The sequence below is a fragment of the Chrysemys picta genome, chromosome 4 (genome assembly GCF_011386835.1).
Source record: "Chrysemys picta bellii isolate R12L10 chromosome 4, ASM1138683v2, whole genome shotgun sequence".
Classification (NCBI taxonomy): Eukaryota; Metazoa; Chordata; order Testudines; family Emydidae; genus Chrysemys; species Chrysemys picta.
Genome location: NC_088794.1, coordinates 47,235,580 through 47,260,217, shown reverse-complemented (window position 1 = coordinate 47,260,217; position 24,638 = coordinate 47,235,580). Strand labels below are relative to the sequence as shown.

The following is a 24,638-nucleotide window of genomic DNA, read 5'->3' as shown; positions in this document are numbered from 1 at the left end:
ATAAGGAGCATTCATCGCACTGTTTGAACATGCAATCTACTTAGCATAATAAACAATTTACATTCATTTTTATTTGTGATGTTGTGGAATTTGAATCATCCTGTTTTGATCCTTGACGCTAAACATTTGTTGGCAAAGCCCCAAAAGTGCTGAAGAATCATACTGACTGCAGTCCATTCAACTGGATTTTATATAGTGTCATACAGGAGCTGCCACATTATGGCTTTCCTCTTCTCCATGGGATAAGCTCCTACTTTTTACCTTTTAAAAGTTCTGTTCTAGTTTAAGTGAGATGCCTGCCTATAGTTATTCAAGTTCTTAAATTACAGGCAGTTCATCTCTGGTGCTTCATTCACAGCACAACTCTTCGCTTCTACAGCAAGCGGCCACTGTTTCAAGCAGAATTTTTTTTTTTTTTTTTTTTTTTACTAAAACAAGGTGGTTAGTGAAAATCTTCAAACTTCTGCTCTCTGGCGTGGGAAAGAAAAGATCAGAATCTTCTAAAACATTACAACACTGGGATAGAAGTAAGAGGAGAAGTTTTCTTTAGAGTGAGACTGTGTGGGTGGTTCTGAGGAATTCAACTTAACCACATGTGAACAGGTGCAGCGGTTAAACACCACACACACAAAACAAACAAGGTCTGATCCTCAAGATTTAAATTTGTTGAGGGTTAGAGTGTGTATTTGCAAGAAGAAAATAAAAGTTAACAGAAGCAGAAAAAATAAACTTCACATCTAGGGGCTCAGTCCAGTACCATGAGCCCTGGGTGTGGAGCCCCCCTTTCCAAAAACAACCTTTCCTCTCTGTCCAGAGTCACAGAGTCATTCTTATAACCTGTCCCTCAGCACATGTGCAACGAGAAGAGAGCTGAGCTGAAGTTAAGCCCTTGTTTTCCCAGGAACTAGCCAGCACTCCTGCTACACCACAGTTCCTCACAACAGATGCTCTTTTAAAGACAGACTCTGCAGTTTGTTTCAGAAAAAACTTTAGTCATTAAAAAAGGAAACAATTGTATTCACTTCAAAAAGATATTTTTCTCTTCCAAAGGTTCTAGACACTTTCCTTAACCATTTCAAAACAGCACCAAATACAGCAGAACCTCAGAGTTATGAACAACAGAGTTACAAACCGACCAGTCAACCACACACCTCATTTAGAACTGGAAGTATGCAATCAGGCAGCAGCAGAGACAAAATAAATTAATAAATAAATAAAAAGAAAATACAGTCCAGTCCTGTGTTAAACATAAACTAAAAAAAATAAAAAAATAAATAAAGGGAAAGCAGCATTTTTCTTCTGCATAATAAGGTTTCAAAGCTATAGTAAGTCAATGTTCAGTTGTAAACTTTTGAAAGAACAACCAAACGTTTTATTCAGAGTTATGAACATTTCAAAAATATGAACAACCTCCGTTCCCAAGGTGTTTGTATCTCTGAGGTTCTACTGCACCAGCAACAGAGGTCAATTTGGACACTGAAGGAACGTGTGTTAAGCATTTTAAAATCACTGTTTCTTCTTACCTCCTCAGGTACAATGACCAATGGGTATTTGTCCTCAGATAAAAAATTGAAAATAACCCAAACTTTAAAGGCATCTTCATCGCTAATGAACAAAGGACTTTTAGTGAGGTTCTTTTTGAAGCAGAGAGTCCAGCACATCCTATTGAACTCAACTTTGTCAAAGTTCCCTTGAACCTAAAAAAGAAAGAAATGAAAAAAAAAAAATCTACATGAAACAGCACAGGATATCGTACAGATAAACATAAGTGAGAATGTATTGATCAAATGACACTAAAGCACCAAGAAAATTCTAATTAATAAATTCAGAAACTTTAAGGCCCAAAGGAACCAGTATGGTCATCTAATCTGACCTCCTGCATAACACTGGTCTTGGAATCTCATCCAGTAAAACCAGCTTCAAGCCCACAGTTTCTGATTGAACTAAAGCATATGTTTTAGAAAGACATCAAATCTTGATTTAAAAACTTCAGTGAAGGAGAATTCACCATATTTCATATTTACTCCAGTGGCCTAGTTTAAACACTTCCACATTTCTATAACTATCACCTTCTTAACTACAACTATCCTTATGTTACACTGAGTTACCTGGATGGAGTGAATCCAGACATCATCATATAAAAAAAACCCTAAAAGCTATAGACAAAAGAGTAACTGTGAGAGGTTTGTTGTAATATATTTTACTACTTTATTATGTTACATGTGCTGCTATTGTAATAAAGTCATAATCACAATCATTCAAAAATAAGTGATTGCATGTGATTATGAACACATAACCCTCACATACCCCTGTAATTTCCTCCTAAACTCACACATTTTCCTTATTTTGAAATAACTTTGAAAATTTCCAGTTTCTTCTTCATCATCCTGTACCATCTTTAGTATCTGTGTATATAATTTGTGAATGATTTCCAGATGTCAAAGATTCTTCCCATACTATAATAATTTTATGCATTCACTCATGTTAGATTTAAAACCTACTCCATCACTCATAACTCTACAGCTTTGTAATGCTGTTTCTTTGCCTACACAGAAGTTAAAGACACATTTTGCATTGTAATGGGATTTTGCTTGCTTTTTTGTAATATGTACAGAACATGGATGTGGGGAGCCCCATCTCCAGACAGACACCCCGCTGAGCCCCAACCACTTCCATCTGGATATGCCTGCAGAGTCCCATTAACCCCGCACCCAGAACCCCCCAAAAGAGCCTGTGTGAATCCAGATCTCCAGAGCCGCCCGCACCCAGATTACCCCACACAGAACCCTCTCACCCCCCATCTGTTTCTGGGGCAGGCCTGGCCCTTGCGCACTCCCTGTCCTAGGAGGGGTGGGGGCTGCAGGGTGATCTCCCACCTCCATGCAGCCAATGGCCTGTGCTCCACACTGCCATGTTGGAGCCTCCACATTTATGGACAAATAAAATTTGAAGAATTTTAAAATATTGTGCGCAGAATTTTTTTTTGGTACAGAGTTCCCTCAGGAGTAAATGACTATAAACAGTGGCAAGCTAAGGGCTAAAACAAGAAAGCGAGTGAGTTGACCAGGGTGGAGAATCAGGGTGTGACACATGGCCAGAAAGGGTTAAACATCCTGCAAAATAAATAACCCTCAAAAGACATCTGAGGAGATAATGTTTGTGTTTTTGTGTATTTACATATATATGAGTAGGGTCGACAATGTAATCAATAGTCCCTGTCTATGCTGTATTCTGAGAATTCAGAGATCAAAAGAAGATCCTGGCATTTAAATGAATTGTAAACACGGGATATCTCAGTATTCATCTTGCTTTGAAATGTACTGTGAATGGTGGAGGAACAAGCAAATGGCCTTATGTTAATTCTATAGCTAAGTACCTCCTTCAAAGTCATCCTAATTACCTTTTGAATGCCAGCTTGTCAAAAGATGTGAAATTGTATAAAAGATCCTTGGGTCCTGATTCTGTCATCTCAGTTCTGCTTAGGCTTCATCAGGGGAAGTTTGAGCCGCAAGACTGAGGTCCCAGTTATGCTGGTACGCCTTGAATATGAGATTTGGACATTGGACTATAACCTATGAACTATTTCTGAAAGAACTCTTTACAACTACAAGGCTCACCATCTCTGCTATGAATCTGAACCTCAATGAATTGAATTAATGTCTGTATGTATATTGATCTTTTAACCATACTCTCTCTCTTTTGCTTTTTAATAATGTTTAGTTAATAAGAATTGGCTGTAGCGTGTATTTGGGGAAGATCTGAAACATTCATTAACCTGGGAGGTAATGTGTCTGATCCTTTGGGATTGGTAGAACCTTTCCTTCTATCTGATGAAATAAGCTTTACAGAAATTTTCATCATATTTGATGTGGGTACCTGGATAGAGGCTTGAGGCTGGATCACTTTAAGGGAACTGGGTTGTTTGGAATTCTGAACTTTTGGGGGATTGTCTGCCCCATTCTTTGCAGTTCACCCTAATTGAGTGACCACAACTGGCTCCCCACTAGGACCCTGGTCACACAGGGATTAAGCAAAAACAAAAAAACCCAACAACATATTAAAAAGTAAATACTAGACTAATGGGGGGGGGAGGGGGATATCATTAAAGAAGGCCATAGCCTGTCAAGTCTGTTACACTACCTCTATCTTGCAAGTGGAGATGTGAGGATGGAGGGGGTCAAAAGACATGTTAAAGAACATTTAGAAAATAAATACCTAAAACAAAGTCTACACAAATCATGGCTCTAATAAGACATACGCTAAACATGACTGTAATCCCTTTGCTTGTACGTTTGCTACGGTCCTCCATTCCTCCTCTGTTTTTTGTCTTCCTTGACTAAACAGCGCTTTGTGGCAGGGACTTGCCTAAATATGTTGTGTAAAGTGCCAAGCACCCTTTAGGACATTATTTAAATAGATAATGTATAAGCGACACCATAGGGTGCAGGTAACTGCCATTATAATACAGGTACCTAGTTAATGATTCCCAAACAGCTGATTCAGCATAGATCGGTGGTATTTGCCATTACTTTGTCCTGGACAAGGCTTCCTTTTTCAGCCAGATCCTTCAAACAGTTGGGATGTTGAAGTTGTTGGATCAGGAAAGTACTTCCCATTTGCTTACCAATATACTACAGCACTTTTTAAAAAGCCTTACAGTACTTTCATAGCAGCTACAAAGAGTCCTGTGGCACCTTATAGACTAACAGAAGTATTGGAGCATAAGCTTTCGTGGGTGAATACCCACATGCATCTGACGAAGTGGGTATTCACCCACAAAAGGTTATGCTCCAATATTTCTGTTAGTCTATAAAGTGCCACAGGACTCTGTCGCTTTTTACAGATCCAGAGTAACATGGCTACCCCTCTGATACTTTCATAGCAGCTGTAGATCCAGGTGTTATTTTCCTTTTCCTGTTTTCAAACAGCAGGGTTTTGTTTATATTTTATAAAATCCAAATCAAATAAGTGTAGAAACCTCACATTTTTACTGGGGAAATGGCCACGTACAAATAGTTTAGAAAATAATTTCTCTGTCTGATCAATTTGCTAATTATTCTAAGCTCTATTTATTTGCAATTAAAAATAGTTACTAAGGCACTGATCCTGTAATGAGCTCCATGCAGAGTTTATTGCAGGACTCTGACTTGGCCCTAAAATAGGTCCTCTTTTGCTAACTCTATGTAGCTCCTAATATATATTTCTGAGGTGAGTGGACAGCCCCCGCCCCCCCAACCCTTTCCAAAGGCAAGTCATCTTGATTCACTTCAGGAATTTTTTTTTAACCATTAAGCCTATTGTTAAAAAGGGATGAAGAGCTTAAGAGGGTATGTAATGTCCACATATTGCACCAAACACAATGATGTTGAAATCCAAGGGAAAGAGAAACTAAATAGCTCACTTTTACCAAAAAGTAAATGCCCAATAGCCTTCTTGCAAGTTTTGTTTAGCTGATGCCATAATCCTTTCTTATATGTACATTCTTCAAATAAAACTGCAAAGGAAAAAATCCAAGTCCCCAAATCATCAGCTAATTTTTCTAGAGCTAAATCCACACCATGGAAATCTTGGCTGCTTTAATTTGGGATGCACAGTTAACAAAGCTTCACTCAAGGTGGTGAAGTAATAAACAAGCTATTACCATTATCATATTTTAGCCCTCTGAATAATGTTTACATTTCAAGACAGTTGAATGGGATCTCAAGTTACAATTATAGGTATTTACACAAGATGAGCTTAAAATGATTAAGAGGCATTTGTAAAATTTTCAAAACTACCTTTCTGGATAGGAATAACTGCTGGCAAATGGACAGAAAGTCAGTAATAAACACACACAAGCTTCTTGTTGTGACATAAACAAATAACCATTTATAAAATCAGATAGGAGCAAAAGCCATCCTGGATTTTTAATTTAAAAAAAGTTGCCAAATTAGCTTTAAAAATACTAATAGAGAAACTGACTTGATTGGACTCCAAAATATTGTAAGAATTTTTAAACCCAGACAGAGCCTGATCTTGAATTTTATTCATACATTTTATAGGAGTCTCATTCTGCTTGTGACCTATCTGAATAATGTAGAATCCTAACAAACATGTTCTTAAAGATTAACGTTAGTTTTAATAACAAAATGTACACCATACACCAGTATATGCTTTTTACTCTACTCTCTATGGAATGTGTGCAATCTACTTCAAAGTCACCATTTTGCTTGGAAACTTCTATAGTATTCTAAAACTATCAGATTATTAATTTGTGCTTTTGTGCAAAGGAAGATACAAGATGAACTAAAAGAGAAGTTGAAAAAGCACTCTTACTTAAAACAATGAAGTATAATAAAAAAGATACAGAACACCTCCATCTCCTCCAAAAGAAATTTTACACTGTAACTACAAAAGATTTAAGTCTGAATCCACTAGGATTGTTTGTTTGTTTTCTTGGTATACAAAACAAAAACACCGCAACCATAATATCCCACTAGCACCATTTGACCAAACAAAATGGCCTTAAGTGCAACTAAGTACAGAAATTCAACAGCCTGCCTGGAGCTTTACAATACACAAAGACAGACCTCAAGGAGCTGAAAGAATTTGGAGTTTATGGGTCTGATTCTTCACTGGCTTGCATCTTGTATAGTTCTTTAGACATACGAAAAGCAGGGTGTAAAATACCACCAGCGTAAGTGAAAGGAAATGTGATTTGGTACAATTTTATGTAACTCTTCTATTATAATTTTGGCTGATATCCATGTGAGATATTACTGACAACTCAATAATAAGTGCATAAAAAGCAGAGAAATAAAAAACACAGTATGCAAAAACCAGACTGGCAAGATATATAGAGAGAAAAATATGTATTTATTTTTCGGGCAACAGAAATAAGTATAACTAAAGAGAAAGAATGTTGAACTGAAGGCATCTGAAATGCAAAAGTATCAAGACAGCTGCCAGGAAACTATAAAGGTGATATAATGAAAATATAAGTGGAGGTATTAGTAATACTAATTCCATATACCAATAAAGAAAGTTTCTTGCTACTCGCTTCCTTCATCAAATTGCCAATTTGGGCATTTCTCCATGCTTCCCTGGTTCAACAATGGAGGCTTTGTTGCAGGGCAACTCATTCCCTAGTACTTTAGATAAATAATTCATTTATATTCAGGAGTACAAGAAGAAAGATTTTAAAAGCTTGAACAGTTTTCTCAATGAGATTTACTCTAGAAGTGAGCCAGGATAATATGAGTTGTTGGTCTGGCACCACAAAGTGATTTTTCTATACAGATTGGCATGTTTGCTCCTGATAAAATGATTTGGATAGTTTATGAACACTGAGAAACAATACACTGCACTACAAAACTAATGCAAAAGCTTCTTTCTAATTTCCAGTAAAAACAAGCTGATAATTAATTTTAGTCTAAAGGCCATCTAAAACATCAGAGTGTCTATGCCATATACTAACACCAATGTTTACTTTCTAAGAAATGTTGAATCTTATTAAAATCCAAATGCAAGGATTTATTATTTTAAATAAAAAGAGAGAGTTTGGGTAATTTTCAAAAAGCAAAATACCCTGTGAGCTTAAGAACTCCTTCAAAACAGGCTACTTCTGCTCTCATTGACGACAACAGGAGGACAGTTATACCATCACCTCACCGGAAGAATTCATAGGAAACTGCATGTCTGGAAATCAACAGTGTCCTTTGGAATAAGTGGGAGTTCCATAAGGAATAATAGAGTGCTAAGGACTTGATCATGCAGTGTTTAATATGTGAATATTTTTGTTTAGGAATACAGATTTTGGGGGGAAGTCCTGGAGAGGTATTTGTTCACTTGTTCTAAGATCATCCAGACTAAGGCACAAATTACTGAAATGGGGAAAAGCAAAAATTCATTTTTCCAAGGGAGAAATGGCATGCATCTGTGCCTTCACCCAGTGCATCTCTCTTCTCTTCTGACACTTGTTCATAGCTCCTAAACTGCCAAAGAAAACAGACTACAATGAAGATTTTTACTGTCCACAAAGACAGCTTTGTATGTGCAGCAATGCATAATTCAGATCTTAAAAAAGGAATAAAAAAAAGTTTCTTGAGCAGCACAAAAAAACCCTTTTTTAATTTGTATCCAAGATACAAGCATTTTCAAATATCTGACATTTAATTAGCATTACAAAGCAAGAGATTCTGGGCAATTGAACTTGGGTTTCTCAACTTTTTCCTTTTAAGATGAAAATGTTTTGCAAATTAAAGTGCTATTAAATGGTAATAGCGCAGTTACTCCTTCCCTCCTCCTGGCCTCCTCCCCCACTCACACACAAAGTGCCCACTCTTCTTATGCACACTTTTTTAAATGAAAGCATATTTCATTTAAGCATTTAGGAGGCTTTCCATTTCCCTTTTTCTATTCTCTCTTTGACACTGCATTGCAGATGACAACTGGCTTAATGACTTGATACTGCCTATGAAAGGCATTTGTAAAAAGTTGGGACTACAGTTCAGGCTCTCCACCTACAACTCTTCATTTTGGGAAAAACAAGGCCCTTTTTTTCTTTGGAAGATTTGGTAGGAAAAACTGATGGATTGTTTGTATTTCAGAATAAACAAACAGTCTCTTTAATTTAAACTAAAATGCTTTCACATTTACAAGTTAACACTGCAGAATGCTTCACCATAGAATGGCCAAGAGAGTAACAAGTACATCAGCATCATGATGTACCCTGATGTGCTTTAATGGCTAACACACCAAAAACCCACCCCTATCCCCCCACACACACAAAAGGAGGGAAGAGTGTGAAATCTGTGGGAGAACCAAAGTCCGGAGAGATAGAGGGGGCTGACTGGTTAAAACTAAAGGAAGGGATGAGGCTCAGTGGTACCAGAATGGGGGGGCTAGAGGGCCATGGCCCCATCACTTTTAAAAGTGGGAAGGCTATGCCCTCCCATTTTTTACCTGCCTTAAGGGGGAGCAGGCAACGAGGAGCAAGTGGCCTTGGGGGTGAAAGAGGTGGAGTGGGCATGGGGTCAGGGGAGGGACAGAGGGCGGGGCCACAGTTTGGACACCGGTGGCCCCCCTTCTTCTTGGGAGCTTCCAGTGTTCCTGATGAGGCTTAACTTCACTGCTGGTGATACCTCATCCAGACCTGCCAGGTGTAATGCACCTCAAAGCTATGTAATGCTCACCAGTATTAAATGCATATGCTATTTTTAAGTTTATCATTAAAGACAAATTGGTTCATTAAATAATTTGCACAAAGTGTGACACATGATGCTGCACAAAACTTTTCAGCTATTCCTTGGTACAGGACTCCATTAGGAGGAACTCATTAATGCTATAAAAGGGGAGCCACTATCTGCATAGCTATTGTCACCCCTCTGCAGAGAAGTAGCAGATTTTGGGGCCTTGCAGATCAGTTTCTCATTGGAGGAGAAATCAGTGATGGGGAAACTGGGAATAGTCTTATTGCTGTTTATTTTACACTTTCATACACCATGCCTTGAACAGAGGTGGTCACGAATGACACACAGACTACTCCCTCTTTAGGAATTTCAGACAACACACTAATGCCCAGTTCCCAGAAGGCAACTCTGCCTCAAGAATTGCCTCTGGTTAGGTAGATTAAGGTAGAGAGCAAACCCTGCTGCTTGCCACAGTTCCCCAAAAAAAGAAAATACATCACAAAACTAACAATGCATTTCTTCAAAGACTACACTATACTTGTGCACTAAAAGAAAGAACTTTTAAAACTAACAGTACCACCTACTGACTCCCACTATAATACTATTTTTGTGGATTTTCAAATTAAAATACCCTCTTTCGATACAAGGGATTTCTGCCCTTCCTGTTTGTAACTGAGTCTACATATCACTATAGTATAATATAGGTCAATATATAGTTCCAAACATTTTAAAATAATTTTAACCACGATCCACTATGTACATGAACACATCTTTGCACAAGTGTGGCCCAGGCAGTGGGGTAAAAAGGAAAAAAACAAAACAAAAAATAATACTGCATCTTGCAATTTTAAGGCATACAACTCTGCACAGAGCATTTCTCTATTATGTCCCAATGTACAGAATCAGGATCAGCATTTCTTCATTTCCCTTCCTCCCTGTCCCTTTCTCTCTCTCTCCCTCCTCCCCTTTCCCGCAGTGTAGGAATTTATCATTGCAGTAGAACATTTAAGTTTATTATCTAATCCTAAAACTGCTTACTTGAAGAGAGAACACAAGAAGAACTAAAAACTTACCTTTTCCAAGATGAATTTGTTTAAATAAGGCATGTAACCCTGATTGGAAACTGGTCCTTCATCATCATCCCGAAAATGCTCTTCCAAGGCCACTGGGTCATGTGGAACATTTAGCACTGTGCACAAATTGTGAGAAAGGACCTAAAAACGGAAAACAAATCAGTGAGATCAGAGGTCAGTTTCCTTAGTGACAGCGCTGTGATTCACTAAAGTCTGCACAGAATGTGACACATTCATGTCAGGGTGAGTTGTAAACTGGGGATTTTTGTTGAAGGAAAATACTGTTCTAGTAGTTGAATTACAGGGATTCAAACCCTTCAAATGGTAACACTATTACAGAGACAAAATGGTTACAATGTGGTGGTTACCAAACAAATACAAAAACAGCTACACAAAGAATTCAACTCATGTATTTGAAAGTAAGGGAAGGTCCGTGGAAATACAAAACTCATGTTTCTGTGAGGAAATTAGTTAATAGGAGGAAATGATAAGCAATAACCAGCTCCTGTTGTTATAAAAATTCAGCAATGTGACTAACATGACTCATGAAAAGTATTTCAAGATACATCTTGAGTTTATAGGAAATGCTAAACTTGTCAAATAAAGGTATAGATTTTGAATTTCTCTCATCTGCTTGTTCTTCCGTTACTTTTCTATATTTATCATAGGTTTCAACTGGTAAAAGGCAAGTAATGTTATAGGAGGGCCCTGGGGGAAGGGAGGGAAGGGAAGGGAAGAGTTCAGAAGCAATTCTTAACATTTTATTTTAAAACAACATATTTGCATGTGTTACTTCATCAGTTTCAGCCCCCGCATAACCTATCTAGAGAAATGACCTTCAATGAGAGGCTACATGCTTCATTAGTTTTAAGGAAGTACAGAGTTCATGAAAACTAAGTGGCACTAAATACATCTAAAACTCTCCACTGTATGCAGTATTTTACAAGCAAAACATATGCCTGGTTACCAACTATGGGGCAAAGAACCTAGATCATTTTTACTTTTATGCCATGAAACTAGTAGCACTAAGGCTACATCTACACTACAAATTAGGGGTGTGATTCTCAGCTTGTGTACACCTGCTAGCATGAGCATAAATAGTAGTGTAGCCATGGTAGCATGGGCAATGGCAACCGGCTTAGTCATGCCAAGTACATATGTAAACATATCCTAAGAGTCCTGGTGAAAGGTGCCGCATCTCCCAGCCACAAAGAGGGTGGTTTCTTTCTTCTCTTCTCTCTCACATACCTTCCCAAGGACCGACAGCCTGCTGCTCAGCCAATCTAAGGGCTTGTCTACACTGCCACTTCACAGCACTGCAACTTTCTCGCTCATGGGTGTAGAAAAAAACCCACCCCCCGGAGCGCAGCAAGTTTCAGCGCTGTAAAGTGCCAGTGTAGACAGTGCACCAGTGCTGGTAGCTATTCCCCTCATGGAGGTGGGGTTTTTTTATAGCACTGCGAGAGCTTTCTCCCAGCGCTGGTGCCACAACTACACAGTCATATTAAAGCGCTGATGCGTCAGCAACTTTAAAGTTGCTAGTGAAGACATACCTGAACATGGCTTATTAGGGCTTGATCCTGCATCCATTAAAGTGAAAGGGGGAAACTCCCATTGATTTATATAGTACAGTGTCAAGCCCTTAAGGATGATGTACCCCATACAGCTACAGAAACTGGGTTAAGCATTTAACCATACTTATCTATGAAGGGATTGGAACTGTAAATTCTTTTCCCAGTGTGCTGTCAGAGAAACAATATAATGAAGACAAGAGGAAAGAAGAGGAATTAAACAGAAAAAACAACAACTTGCATTTTTAAAAAAAATGTTGTAGGCATCCTGCCTACATAAAAGAAAGCTAACCACCCAGTTGTGAGAAAAGATAGCAACTGAAATTATTTGGTGTCTCACACACACACAATATATAGAGAGATGTATGTATGTAATGGTCCTCTTTGTTCATTGGGCAAGTACAACATCTAAAAAACAGAACAAAGCGAGACAGGGAGAAAGTCTGCAAATTTGTTTACAGCTATTTATAGACAGCTAAATATATCTGTGTTAGCACAGAGCAGTTGAAAATGGGGTAGCTGCAAAACAAGAATAAGTGGAAATAGGTTTGAAATCTTCAGAGTTGTCAGCTAAGAAGAATGTATCTAAGTTGCAGATTCAATAGAGAGTCATTCTGGTTTCTTTCCTATCCGATGACATTCAAATTTGCTCCATTGCTCTTATGATAAAAAACATAGCAAAGTATCAGCATTATCATGAAATCCTACCAAGACCACCTTTTAATTTACAAAAGCACACAAACACTTCCATGAAAACAAAATCTTCACACATGTACATTAAAATTAAACAAAATAATTTAATCTGACCTAGCCGGGTAACAAAGAAGTCTAAAGAGAACAGAAATAGGTACTGCTCTCTATTGCCTGCCATTTTAATTAACTGCCAAGTTTTCCAAAGCAGATAATAAAACTGTATATACAACGTTGTGTGTTCAGATTGTGATTTGCACCATTTTCCAGCTATTCATGCAAAAGTTGCAAATACACATGCAAAGCCAGCTCTCAGACTATGTACAAGAACTCGGATGAATAAATATTGGAGATAGAGTTTTAGATGCCAGGTTGAGATCCTATTGAAAATTTTATCCTAAGCATAATGCCTCACACTGGCTATATTGTACTGAAGTACAGTATGCTGGAGGATGATGCTATGGCCCTCTGGAGTCTCTTAAAATACCCACCCATTCCAGTGATGGGAAGTTTTAAAACAAGCATTCCCCATCACTCTACCCTTTTCACGACACCCTATGAATTGGGACGATGATGTAACAAAACAAAAACAAAAACTGAGACACACACAAACACACTGCCCTCCTCAGCAAGCTGTTCCCCTCCAATTAAAAAAATTACCTTCACCAAACAAATTATTCCAAACACTAAAGCCCCCCATCTCCTGCTAATGCAGTGAAAGAGACCAGTGCTCCTTCATCCCCTGATCAAGGCTTCCCTCCTGTTACCTATGTATTTATGAGAGTTAGGGGAAAGGAATAAATTGATCAGTTTTTCAACTACAAGGCACTTAACCAGAACATTCCAAAAAAATGTGCTCATTTACAAGGTTACCATTAAGAACAACTAAGGAATATTCAATAAAAGCAGCACTTTGTTGTCATCTGCCTAGCTCTCCTGCTCTCCCCCTTGAGGTCTTACTGATGCCCAAAGGCTGAAGGAAACCCTGGATAGTTTCAACAACTTGGAACCAGATACCAGGGAAGAATTCTACTTTCAATCATTTTTGAAAATCTGCCTTATCTGAGACTCTATATGCTCAGTTCCTTCTTTTCATAGTTCAAGAAATTCCTTGCTGCCTTCCAAAGTCTTCCATTCTTTGAAGTGGCAGAGAGCCAACTGCCTTTCTTGGTATCTAGAGTAAATTTAGAAAACTCAGCAATGAGTTCTTTTTTTTTTTTTTTAAATGCCTATCCACTAAAGCATCACTTTGATGATCAATAATAAAAAAAATAGCTGAGCACAAGCTTAAGGTACTAAAAAGTCCCTTGTACTGCAGAATCTCAGTTAAACCGTGAAGAAAATTTCCACCAGAAGGATCATTCTTCTAGTTCCCGTATGGTTGCTAAGCAACTTTTTCTTTCAGCATTTATTATGCTCTTGTTGCCACAATTAACAATCCACCTGCATGCCAGAACCAGTCTCTTGCTCTATGCCAGAAACTCATCTTTCTGCTATGCTGTGGAGCAAGCTGCAAACCCCTGCAGTAACTGACACCAACCAAAGGATGGATCACTAAGGTCCTGAAAGCTTCATGAGACTTTGCTAGACGCTTCTGAATCATGTTTTTATTTTTAAAGTTGCTTTACTTGGCATTTATGTCTCTAACACATGTCTGTCTGTGCTACTGCTCCAACTCCTGGAGCAGTACTTAGGCCCTGATCCCACAAACCCTTATACATGTGCTGAACTGCAAGCATAAGAGTGCCCCATAGGTGATCGGTCCCCCAGAAAGAGAAGGAACACTCCAACAACTTATTCAACAGATACTAACTGCCCCATATAAAAGAGTATTTCAGCCAAAATAATAATGGGACCATTAAGAGTAACAACCTTGCACTGCACAGGATATTGATAATTTCTTCAGTACTAGTTTCATCTTTTAGGAGAGGGCGGGGTTGGGTTTTTTCTTTAAGAGTTTAAAACAATTATGGAACTGTACAATTCTATGTACTAGCCGTGTACAAAGTCACTTCGAGATATTCTTGGACTGTCTCTCTGACATCTCCTAATGGACATCTTGCCATCAGCTCCAGCTCAACATGCTCCCACCCTCGGCTTCCTTTCTTAATTACTGACATTACCAGCATCCTGGACATCACTCAGGCCCATAACCTGGGCATCATCTTCAATTCAGATCTCCCTCTAGGTCCTCCCTTAAGATTCTTCTGCATAACATCTCTAAGATACAGCCTTTCCTATCTACAGAGCTAAAACTGTTGAGAGTTTGGACATCATCTTACGTCTCATCTTCCATGTTCTGGTTTTGTACAGCACACAATGGTGTCTTGGTCCAGGTCTAGGGCTCTTAGGCACTATGCTAATACAAATTATAAAAAAAGTATTTCAATATAGGGTATAATGCTGACAGCTGGAAGACTTGAGTTTAGAATGGTATTCTGTACTGGTAGAGGTATGGCTGCAGTGATGTTTCCAGTCTCAAGGGAGACCAATAATTTAATTCATTCCAGTGAATATAATAAAGTAACAATTTCTCATTATAATGACCAACTACATACTGCTCACTTTTTCTAGATGAGCCAACTTTATCTTCTCCGCTTGGACATTAAACTAAAGTTCTATAATTTAGATCTCCCTCTCTCGTTTCTGCCCTGTTATCCTAACCCTGTATCACCCTGCAGATCAGCACACTGGCCAAAATTTTCAAGAGTGACTAGAGACTTTGGTGGCCTCACTTTTTGGACACATACCTTGACACACCTGAAAAAAGCAAGATTTTCCAAGAGTGTCAGTCACCCCACCTTCTGAAAATCAGAGGAGTCAAGTCGAGGACCCAAAAATTGAGATGCCCAAACCACTTTTGAAAATGTAGGCCACAAGAAGCAAACAAGGAAGAACAGGAAAACTGTGAATAGTCAATAGTTAAGTAAGTCCACCACCAAACAGAGAAAATTAGGAAGAAATACAAAAAAAAACCTTTTCATATATTGTGTAAAAATGGGTTTGGCTTGCATGATCTCTAAGGTTCCAATCTCTCAAACATACTACCACATGTAATGCTTACTGCTGTAAGCAGTCTTATAGAAATCCAGTAGTAAGCATTTGCAAGATTTGTCCAAAGGCTACATTAAACTTTTGGAAAGTATCTTTACTATTCATACCACCAAGACCCACCATTTTAGTAAAAAAAATTTAGAAACTGAAGAGTACAAAAAAAGGAAACCAACAGGAAGATTTAAAAATAGTACAACATATGCCTGCATGTAGCTTATACTAAAACCACAATAGTAAAATAAAGCTGTAATTGCTTCCACAAAAATTATACTGTAATTTTGCTATAGTGGCATTTGAAAGGGTGTGGTGCAATATATAAACAAAACAAGAGCAATGTTTATATTTAACGTGTAATTTATGAACAGACAAGCATCATAAATGTTTACAATTTTTGTTGATGTTTAACAGAATGGGGTAATCAATATAACTGCAGAAATACTAGAAAATATTGGTCAAATAAATCAATGCACAATACTTTAAAATACAAAAGAAGGCTGATTTTGCTTAAATTAATCAGTAGCACCCATATAGTGTGGCTGTTCCCCATATCATCCCCACTCACTCCTAGGGTCTTTACCTGTTGGCTGTACAGTTATCATGTACAAAGGAATTAAGTAATTAAGAGAAAAGGGATAAGGGACATCTCACACACTGCCTCTGTCCTGATGGGTCCCAGTTTTTCCCAGGGGCTTGACTCCTCTTCAAATGATGCAGAGGAGGAAGAAAGGACCCACATACCTGTCTCTATCACTTTCTATTTCCATTAAATTAAGACCAGTGCAGAAAATAAATCCCTTCGAAATTGGGCCTCTGCTGCCAGGGCCAGCTCCAGGCACCAGCTTAACAAGCAGGTGCTTGGGGCCGCCAAAGGAGAGGGGCGGCACCTGCGGCAATTCGGGGGCAGCAGGTCCCTCACTCCCTCTAGGAGAGAAGGACCTGCCGCTGAACTGCGGCTTCCGATTGCAGGGTTTGTTTTTTTTTGCTTGGGGCGGCAGAAATGCTGGAGCCGGCCCTGTCTGCTGCATAAAACACATTCATTCTTATACTGGATTATTTTTATGTTTGTACTGCCTTGAAAAAGTAATAAAATGTCTCTTTTGTGGAGCAAACAGACCAGCTGGGAAAAGAAATTAGAACATGAGTTCTTCAGAAATGGTGGTGTAATCCACTTGCAATCAAAACAGCAGATCAATGCTATGCTCCTATCATCTAGAGCAGTGTTTCCCAAACTTGGCACGCCGCTTTTATAGGGAAAGCCGCTGGCGGGCCACGCCGGTTTGTTTACCTGCCCCATTCACAGGTCCAGCCGATCGCAGCTCCCAATGGCCAGTACGTCCCTCGGCCCACGCCACTTCCAGCAGCTCCTATTGGCCTGGAACAGTGAACCGCGGCCAGACCTGCGGATGGAGCAGGTAAACAAACTGGCGCGGCCCGCCAGGGGCTTTCCCTTCTCAAGCGGCGTCCCAAGTTTGGGAAACACTGATCTAGAGAATTACTAAAATTATTATTTAAAAAAAAATTATTCCAGAAGTATTACAAATACCAAAAAGGTTTAGGAAAATCTTGTGTGTGGTTGAGGGGTAACACAGCAGAGAATTAAAGTTAGCTTAAGCCACAGCAAACACGCGGACACTAAGGTAAAACTCTCAAGCGTCAACCTTTCCTCATACCCTCAAGGCATGGTAATTACAGTAATTGGGAACTATTACTGCAAAACCTAAATAAACAGAGACTGCACAGAACCTGCAAATCAAGAGAGAACATAGAGGGTGTGGTAGGGTGGCAGGAAAACAAACAAGATTTTTTTTAAAAAATGAGAGCCTTGATAAATTAGAATGTTTGTATCCCCAACCTACTCAAGCTGACTGTGGGTTTCCCACTGTACTAAGGACAGTCTGTCCTTCAGAAGAGAGACAGTCCTCATGTTTTCTCCAGTGACTACAGAGGTTACAGTTGACCTGGTGATCAATACAATGATCTACTGTCTGAAATGCTAACAGGTGTAGAGTCCTATTTGAAACGTGTATTTAGGCAGATTCTTCCCATTATTCCCAGCCAAAGACAGTCCTATGAAAAATGGCCAGAATGGAATCTGATTCCACAAGCTGTGCGAGTTCTATTAAGTACAAACACTTCAGAGCATAAACTGGAAAAGAATCACACAGTTGGAGCCTCTTGACTACTTCTCCTGTTTACACTCAAGTAAGAGAGTGCTGTAAAACCTCATTCTCCCTTTGGCAGACTCTAAATTCCACTTGAATGGGGTCAATTCCTTTGTTTGGGACCTTGCATTTAGTCTACAAGAGAGCCATGCAGAAAAGGGTACTCAAGGCAAATGACTGGAAGGATGGGTTTGTGTAAGCGCACCTACAGGCCAGAAATCAAATAAGCATCAGCACCCTCCATGACAAGAGAACTGCTTTAACTTCAGGACCCACTTGTATACATATGTAACAGTTCGAGACCCAGGGCACTGCACATCAAATAAGGGAACAGCACTGGAGAAAAAAAATGAATTTGTGGCCTATGCAGCACTTCAAACAATCTGGAAAGGGCTCTGCTCTACCCTTGTTTGCCCAGTGAACATGATGGGATCTGGATGGCTCACAGCGAAGATGGTGACATAGGGGGTGCATATTTTGCACCAATAGCTTTATTCCCAGGGCAGGGTCCCCAGTGACTTTACAGAGTTATATGGTGGCAAAGATGGACACCAAAGTACTATCTCCAGGACAGACCAAGTGTGTGTCCAGACAGAAGGTTTTCAGACCCTCCCAGTGTTCAAAAGTCAACCCTACAATTTTGGGGCCATCCCAAGAGAGTGTCAATGTGTCTGACGCTGTCCTGACCGGGGTATCCAGCAGTACCACAATGGAGTGGTATCACAAAGCACCAAGCCTCCCAGAGACAACTGTCCCAGGGCTTTGCGGAAGGTTCACAGGCTCCGGCTCTCCACCCCCACCCCTGTGAAGAGCAGGAACAAAAGACAGGCTGCTGATTTTGCTTCCCCAGCAGCAACAACCCTGGGATGGTCACAAGCTGCTTCCTTCCTCTTGCTCTCTCTTGGTGGGGGGGGGAGAGAGAAGGAAGGAATCACAGTCGGGAGGCCCCGAGGCAAGAGCCAGCAAAGCCCCTGTTTCTGCCCCGTGCCCGGGGCCTCTCGCCCAGCTCTGCGCCCACGGTGGGGCGGAGGACACTTGCCCCCCAGACCAGCTGGGGTCTCCAGGCTCCCTCCCGCACTTGCCTTGAGCTGGGACTTGGAGACCTTGCCGCTCCGGTCCAGGTCTAGGGCGGTGAAGGCATGCCAGATGGTCTTAAGCAGCTCCTCTTTCAGCCCCCCCATGGCCAGCAGCTGCGCCCCAGCCGCACGCTCCGCTAGCTCCAGCAGCGCTGCGCTCCAGCCGCCCTGTCCCCTGCTGCAGCTCGCATCACCCCACCCCTCTCCGCCGCCGGCAGCCAACCAGGCGCGGGGCAGGGCTGCGCCCTCCGAGGCAGTAGGAAGTGACTGAGCCCTGGGCAGCCGCGGGCTGAGGATCATGCGCGCCCCTCTCCACCTCTCACTGACCCCTCGCATAAAGTAGCCCCGAGTTAGGCCAGCCCCTGCTTCCAGCACCCCTCCCCCGGCAGCGGGCTGGAACCGGCCCCCGAAAGGCGAAATCCCCCTTGGCCCTCCTCACCCTGCCCTCCAGGGAGCCTGAGCTGCCCTGCAGGGCCGCACGGCAGGCTCAGGCCCCACGGTAATTATCACAGTGAACGTGAGACCCCAACCTGGCAACGCTCCGCGCAGGGGCAATGTGCGGGGAGTGACGCTGTCCCGGGGCAGAAGTGGTTGCAGGCTCAGGGCCTTGTTTTCTGTAATGTCTTTAAAACGAAACATGTAGCCCCAAAATGCTTTACAGGGTCAAACACTGACCCCTCCTAGGGCACAAGTACCTGCATTGCAGGTACTCTGCCTTGTCCCCTGGGACTGGTAGTGGGTACCTCAGTGAGGTGTTCTAGTGCCCTCCCTTCATGCCCTCTGCAGCACATACAAGCATGGATACTGTGTGCATGCATATAGCAGTATTTTAAAATGTTCTTTCTAGCTTATAGAAGACAGCACATTTTGAGGCTAAGAATTAAAAATTGTACAAGGCAACCCTGCCCCAGGCCGTTGCCTCAGACATCCTCACTTGGTCACCTAAGGTAAGGAGTCCCTTCTCCACAGAAGGGACTCATTACCCTTACTCACCTAGTCCACTTGCTCCAACAAAACACCTGATCCAATGTGTGTAACTGTTAGCAGCTGAGTAGGATTTTTCACAAGAGTAAATTTAAGCATATGTAGGAGTGTTTTTAGGAGTAAGGCCTTCAAGCTAATAAGGGGAAATCTAATAATTTTGTGGTCTGACTCTCAGGAATTTTTTTATGTTTTTAAATGAGTGTTACCAGTGGAATTTAAAAATAAATCATGGTAATGTTAGTACTGGGGTCCCTCTATCAAAACTGATGAGCACCTAATGCTCTGTCTCAAATTGGCCTTATACAGATTTCAGAGCATCTCCAACAGGCAACTCCTTCTCCTCAGTTACTATTTTAAAACTGATGATTCCACATGTCTTTGTCTGACCTTTACATACACACTAACTCTATAGGGCATGCAACTTTTGAGTGGTCTTTGAAAATGGGCTTGAGTGGCATTTGAAATGAGATTGCAAATCAATGAGAAATATGGTGGCAGTTTTTGGATTGATAACAGTGATATTGTCTGAGGAAGCCAGTGGTAAATGGAGTATAAGGCGGGGACAGTAGAAAGAGACAAAGTCAGCGAGGTAGGCTGAAATAAATCTATTGGTGGTTTTAAAATAAGGACATTTTTTACATGGCTCCTGAAATAAACAAGAAACCCATAGCATTGTGTGATGTTCACATTTTTTTTATGTCTGGGAAGGGAGAGGTATCAGCATTCTGCACTTGCTGGCATCTGGAGAGACTGGATTTGCAGAGGCTAAAGAGAAGAGCGTTGCAATAATCCTGGCAAGAGGAAATGAAGGTATGGATGAAGATGAAGCTCTGTGGCAACAATGCAGTGTTGTTTGAGGGGATGACAGGCAGAACTGCAAATAAAGAAGGATAAGACATGCTGAGAGTCTGGAATAATGCCAAGGTATAGACAGCTGAGACAAAGTGTGAGTCAAGGAAGAAGGCAGAAGTTCTATTTATTTTCTTCAAAGGGGTAGGGGAAAGCATTATTATATAATTTCTGTGAACTCATTTATTATGTTTATCCATTTGTTACATTGTGGCTATGCATGAGTGTCTTTAAGGAACCCTCTCTAATGGCACTTTGCCTCTGCCAAATATTTACACAATGAACCACTTTCTTTGCTGGAAATTGATGTACGCAGCTGAGAACATTCTCACAGAAATAAATAAATAACTTACATAGATATAGTGTATTTCATTCCAAAGGCTCTAAAACCACTTAATAAACTGAAATACAAACTGTAAATAGGGCTCATGCTATTGCTTTTCCCACAGCTAAAATGCAGCTACTTCTGGGGTAGAACTGACACTGAATCTTCTCCCATGAAGTCAGGGAAAAGATCTACAATGGGAGCAGTTTTGTTCTTGTAAAAAAGCTCATTGTGCCAAAGAAATTTACTCCATGTCTTATAAAACAAGGTATGTGTGGATCACAGGATGCTGGCAGGGGTGGCATTGCTGTATGTTGCAATCTGCCAGCACATCCAGAATAGACCCTGCTGACAAACAGTCACAGGGTATCAAATCTCAAGCGAGTAATCCCAACTCTACCAGTTCTAATTTACTTCTGACAGATACTTGAGAAAGCCTGTCTCTTTTTTCATGCCAATAAAGTATAATTGAATTTGAAGATATAGAAGTTGGAGATAGAAAAGATGTACATCTGTGTGCCTACCCCTTCCTGTGCAAGTGTGCCAAAGACATGAGACGTATCATATCAAACTGAAAATGTACTTGATTTTTGACAAAAAGATGAACTGTTGTGAAATATACATGCAATAAAAACAAAGCTGTAGAGGAATATGCTTCCTGTCCAATCTGATATGAAGATATTTATGTCGATAATCCTGTCATCACCAACATAAAAAAACAATTGGAGATAACAAAACTTGCAAGTTGTGCAGTGCCATTATTTTTCCAGTGTAATCTGAGGGATCAATTCTAATGTAATCGAAGTTAATGGCAAAACTCCCACTGACTTTCATGGAGCAGGCTTTTTCTTTCCTTAATGTTTTAAAATCAGTTTAAGAATATGTGAATAAAAAAGGTACTGACGCTGAGGTGTTATGTTGCCATCATTAGGCAAAACATGAAATTCATACTTGTTTTACTGATCATTTCACAAAGCTCATCAAAGTAATGTTCCCAGATTCAGTTTATGCAAAAAGAATTTTCCAATGAAAGAACAAAAGCTATGTGCATCGTCAGTACAGATGAAAGCAATGTCACTAATGATACCAAGATCTGCATAATTAATCTGTATACTTTTTAAAAGGCAAGAGTTATAAGGTCCCTTCTGACTTTAAAGTCTATGAATGCTATATTCAGCAAGGTAAAAGAAGTATCAGCCGTAGGGTGTATTTTTCTACTGTGCAGTTTAGTCTGTTATCAAAGCCAACAAATAATTTTTGGTTGGCTCATGACACAAAAAGTAGAACAAAATGAAAGGAGGAATGTCACATCAGAGCTGGATGAATATTGCACACAAATTGTCACAAATACTCACTTGAATTTAAAAGTGACCTTGGTTTATTTGTACGCATGCCACTACTGTGTTGAATTCCTGCACCTATTCCAGTAATTGAGGATTAGAGAGACAAGATGGGTGAGGTAATATTTTTTATAGGACCAACTTCTGTTAGTGAGAGAGACAAGCTTTCAAGCCACACAGAGCTTGTCTTCAGATGGAGGATCTCTCATAAAAATGCTCATTCAAACTAAAGGAAGCACAACCTGGAATATTCTCAACAGTGGCACATTTTTTATGGGACGTGACACTGCAGCTGGGAGGTATAATTCCCAGCTTGGTTAGACTTATATGTACTAGCTCTAATCACAATGGAGAGCAAACTGTCAGAGTCCAGATCAGGGGTGGGCAAATTGTATGCAGGGCCATGAATGTAGGGCTGGGGCAGGGGGTTGGGGTGCGGGAGGGAGTGCGAGAGGGTGTGGTGTGCAGGAAGGGGCTTGGGTGCAGGAGGGGTCTCAGGGAAGGGATTGGGGTATAGGAGGGGTCTCAGGGCAGGGGATTAGGGTGCGGGAGCAGGAGGGGTTTGGGTGCAGGCTCTGGCCTGGTGCCACTTACCTCGAGCAGCTCCAGGGTGGCAGCAGCACTCAGCAGGGCTAAGGCAGGCTCCCTGCCTGCCCTGGCCCCACGCCACTCCTGGAAGTGGCCAGAATGTCCAGCAGTGGCTCCTGAGGGTGAGGTGGGGCAGGTGGCTCTGCCACGCGCTGCCCTCGCTTGCGGGTACTACCCTCGAAGCTCCCATTGGCGGCGGTTCCCCGTTCCCGGCCAGTGGGAGCTGCAGGGGGCGGTGCCTGCAGGTGAGGGGAGCACACAGAGGCCTCTGGCCCCCTTCTCCCAGGGGCCGCAGGGACATGGTGCTGGCCACTTCCGGGAGCAGCACAGGACCAGGGCAGGCATGGAGCCTGCCTTAGCCCCGCTGAGCTACGGGGCTGGCAATCCTGCGGGCTGGATTGAAAGCCCTGATGGGCCGGATCCATAGTTTGCCCTCCCCTGGTCTAGATACACCATGTGGATTTGAGAAGATAATTTTGTCCTTCAATAGCTTTGCAGTTTAAAAGCAAGGTAGAGTTTAATGTTTTGCTGTTTTTTTAACTAAATAGAGATGCAATCGTCTCTCTTTTTGTTACATGGTAAATGATCCAGGGGTTAACATAGAATACCTTCAAAAAGCAATACAAAACATTTTTTATTTGTTTGTTTGCAATAACTTTTTTGCTTATTTTATCCAAGGTCTTGGAATCCACAAATTCTGGTGATTAGGCTCTGCCCCCAGGATGGATGGATCACTAGTGTGAACTTCTTTATGAATCTCAATAGGTGTTAACGCTAACGGTTAATTTAATTATGACAATTTAAATACCAACACTTAATTGCTGATGGTACCAGAAGCATCTAGTAACTAGATTCTAGTTAATGTATTTCTCCAGTGTACCTGAGCATAGCTGTTCTACTTATTTAAACAGGAATCAAGCTGCAAATTTTGTATATGCAAATAGTCTACTGAATAATCTTAACTGGATAGTTGATAATGCACACAGGTAAATATGAGGTTTACAGTGCCATCAGCTAAAATAGGTTAGACTCCCACAGTGTAGATTTTGTGAAGTTTTGTCAAAGATGACCCATGAGGAGCAGTCAAGCCAGATCAATGAATAATCTAACAAATATATCTACTGAATTACTCTACTTCAGTATTACTGTCACACCTGGTATTAAAATATAAAAATGGCTCTAAGTTATTGTGAGCATAGCTCTGCTCTTGTGTTTCCCAATTTCCTCACCAGGATTTTACGCCCATTGCAACCTTCCCCTTCATCTAATCTGTATTTATAGTATTGTGCTATATGTTTAATTTGAAATGTGGGTTGCCTTGTCTAAATTAGACTGGAATCTCCTCATGGCATGAACTTTATCTTTTTCCATGTTTTGCACAAAGGTGAGTTAATTTTTGGCATCGTATATATAAAACAAACAATATAATAAAAAATGAAATAATAATAAAATCCCCAGAGAAAGTCAGTTTAGAGAAAATCTTTGCAGGCTGTGCCAAAATATTATATTGGCTTCTTTGTCCCTGATTGTAACCTAAAGAGGCCCTGATCCAGCAAAGCATTTGAGCAAATCTTTAGCATTAAGAACATAAATAGCCCCATTGAATGGGACTTCTCATATGATTACTTTTAAGCACATGTTTGAGTGCTTTGCTGTATTGGGCCATAGCATACTTAAGGTTTTGTCTGCACAAACTTGCACCGGTTTAACTAAAGGTGTATTTTTAAATCCATTTATTAAACTGGTACAAGATTGT

General features: G+C 40.6%; 1 protein-coding gene and 1 long non-coding RNA gene across 4 annotated transcripts in view; one reads left to right on the top strand and one right to left on the bottom strand.

Moving 5' to 3' along the window:
- Positions 1 to 19,331, bottom strand: part of SWAP70 (switching B cell complex subunit SWAP70) — a 53,952-nt gene extending 34,621 nt beyond the window's left edge. The window contains exons 1-3 of one of the 3 annotated variants that reach the window (XM_005291692.5): positions 18,803 to 19,331; positions 10,244 to 10,384; positions 1,524 to 1,697 (exon numbers count right to left, since the gene is read on the bottom strand). In XM_005291692.5, coding sequence (XP_005291749.3) covers positions 1,524 to 1,697; positions 10,244 to 10,384; positions 18,803 to 19,132 — 645 coding nt within the window. In that variant the 5' untranslated portion in view covers positions 19,133 to 19,331. The remainder of the gene's footprint in view (positions 1 to 1,523; positions 1,698 to 10,243; positions 10,385 to 18,802) is intronic. The other 2 variants (XM_065592210.1, XM_065592211.1) reach the window with 2 other exon arrangements.
- On the top strand, positions 19,158 to 21,604 carry LOC135983017 (uncharacterized). The gene is made up of 2 exons (XR_010600514.1): positions 19,158 to 19,295; positions 20,489 to 21,604. It is a non-coding gene; the product is annotated as an uncharacterized LOC135983017 (long non-coding RNA).
- The last annotated feature ends 3,034 nt before the right edge of the window (positions 21,605 to 24,638 follow it).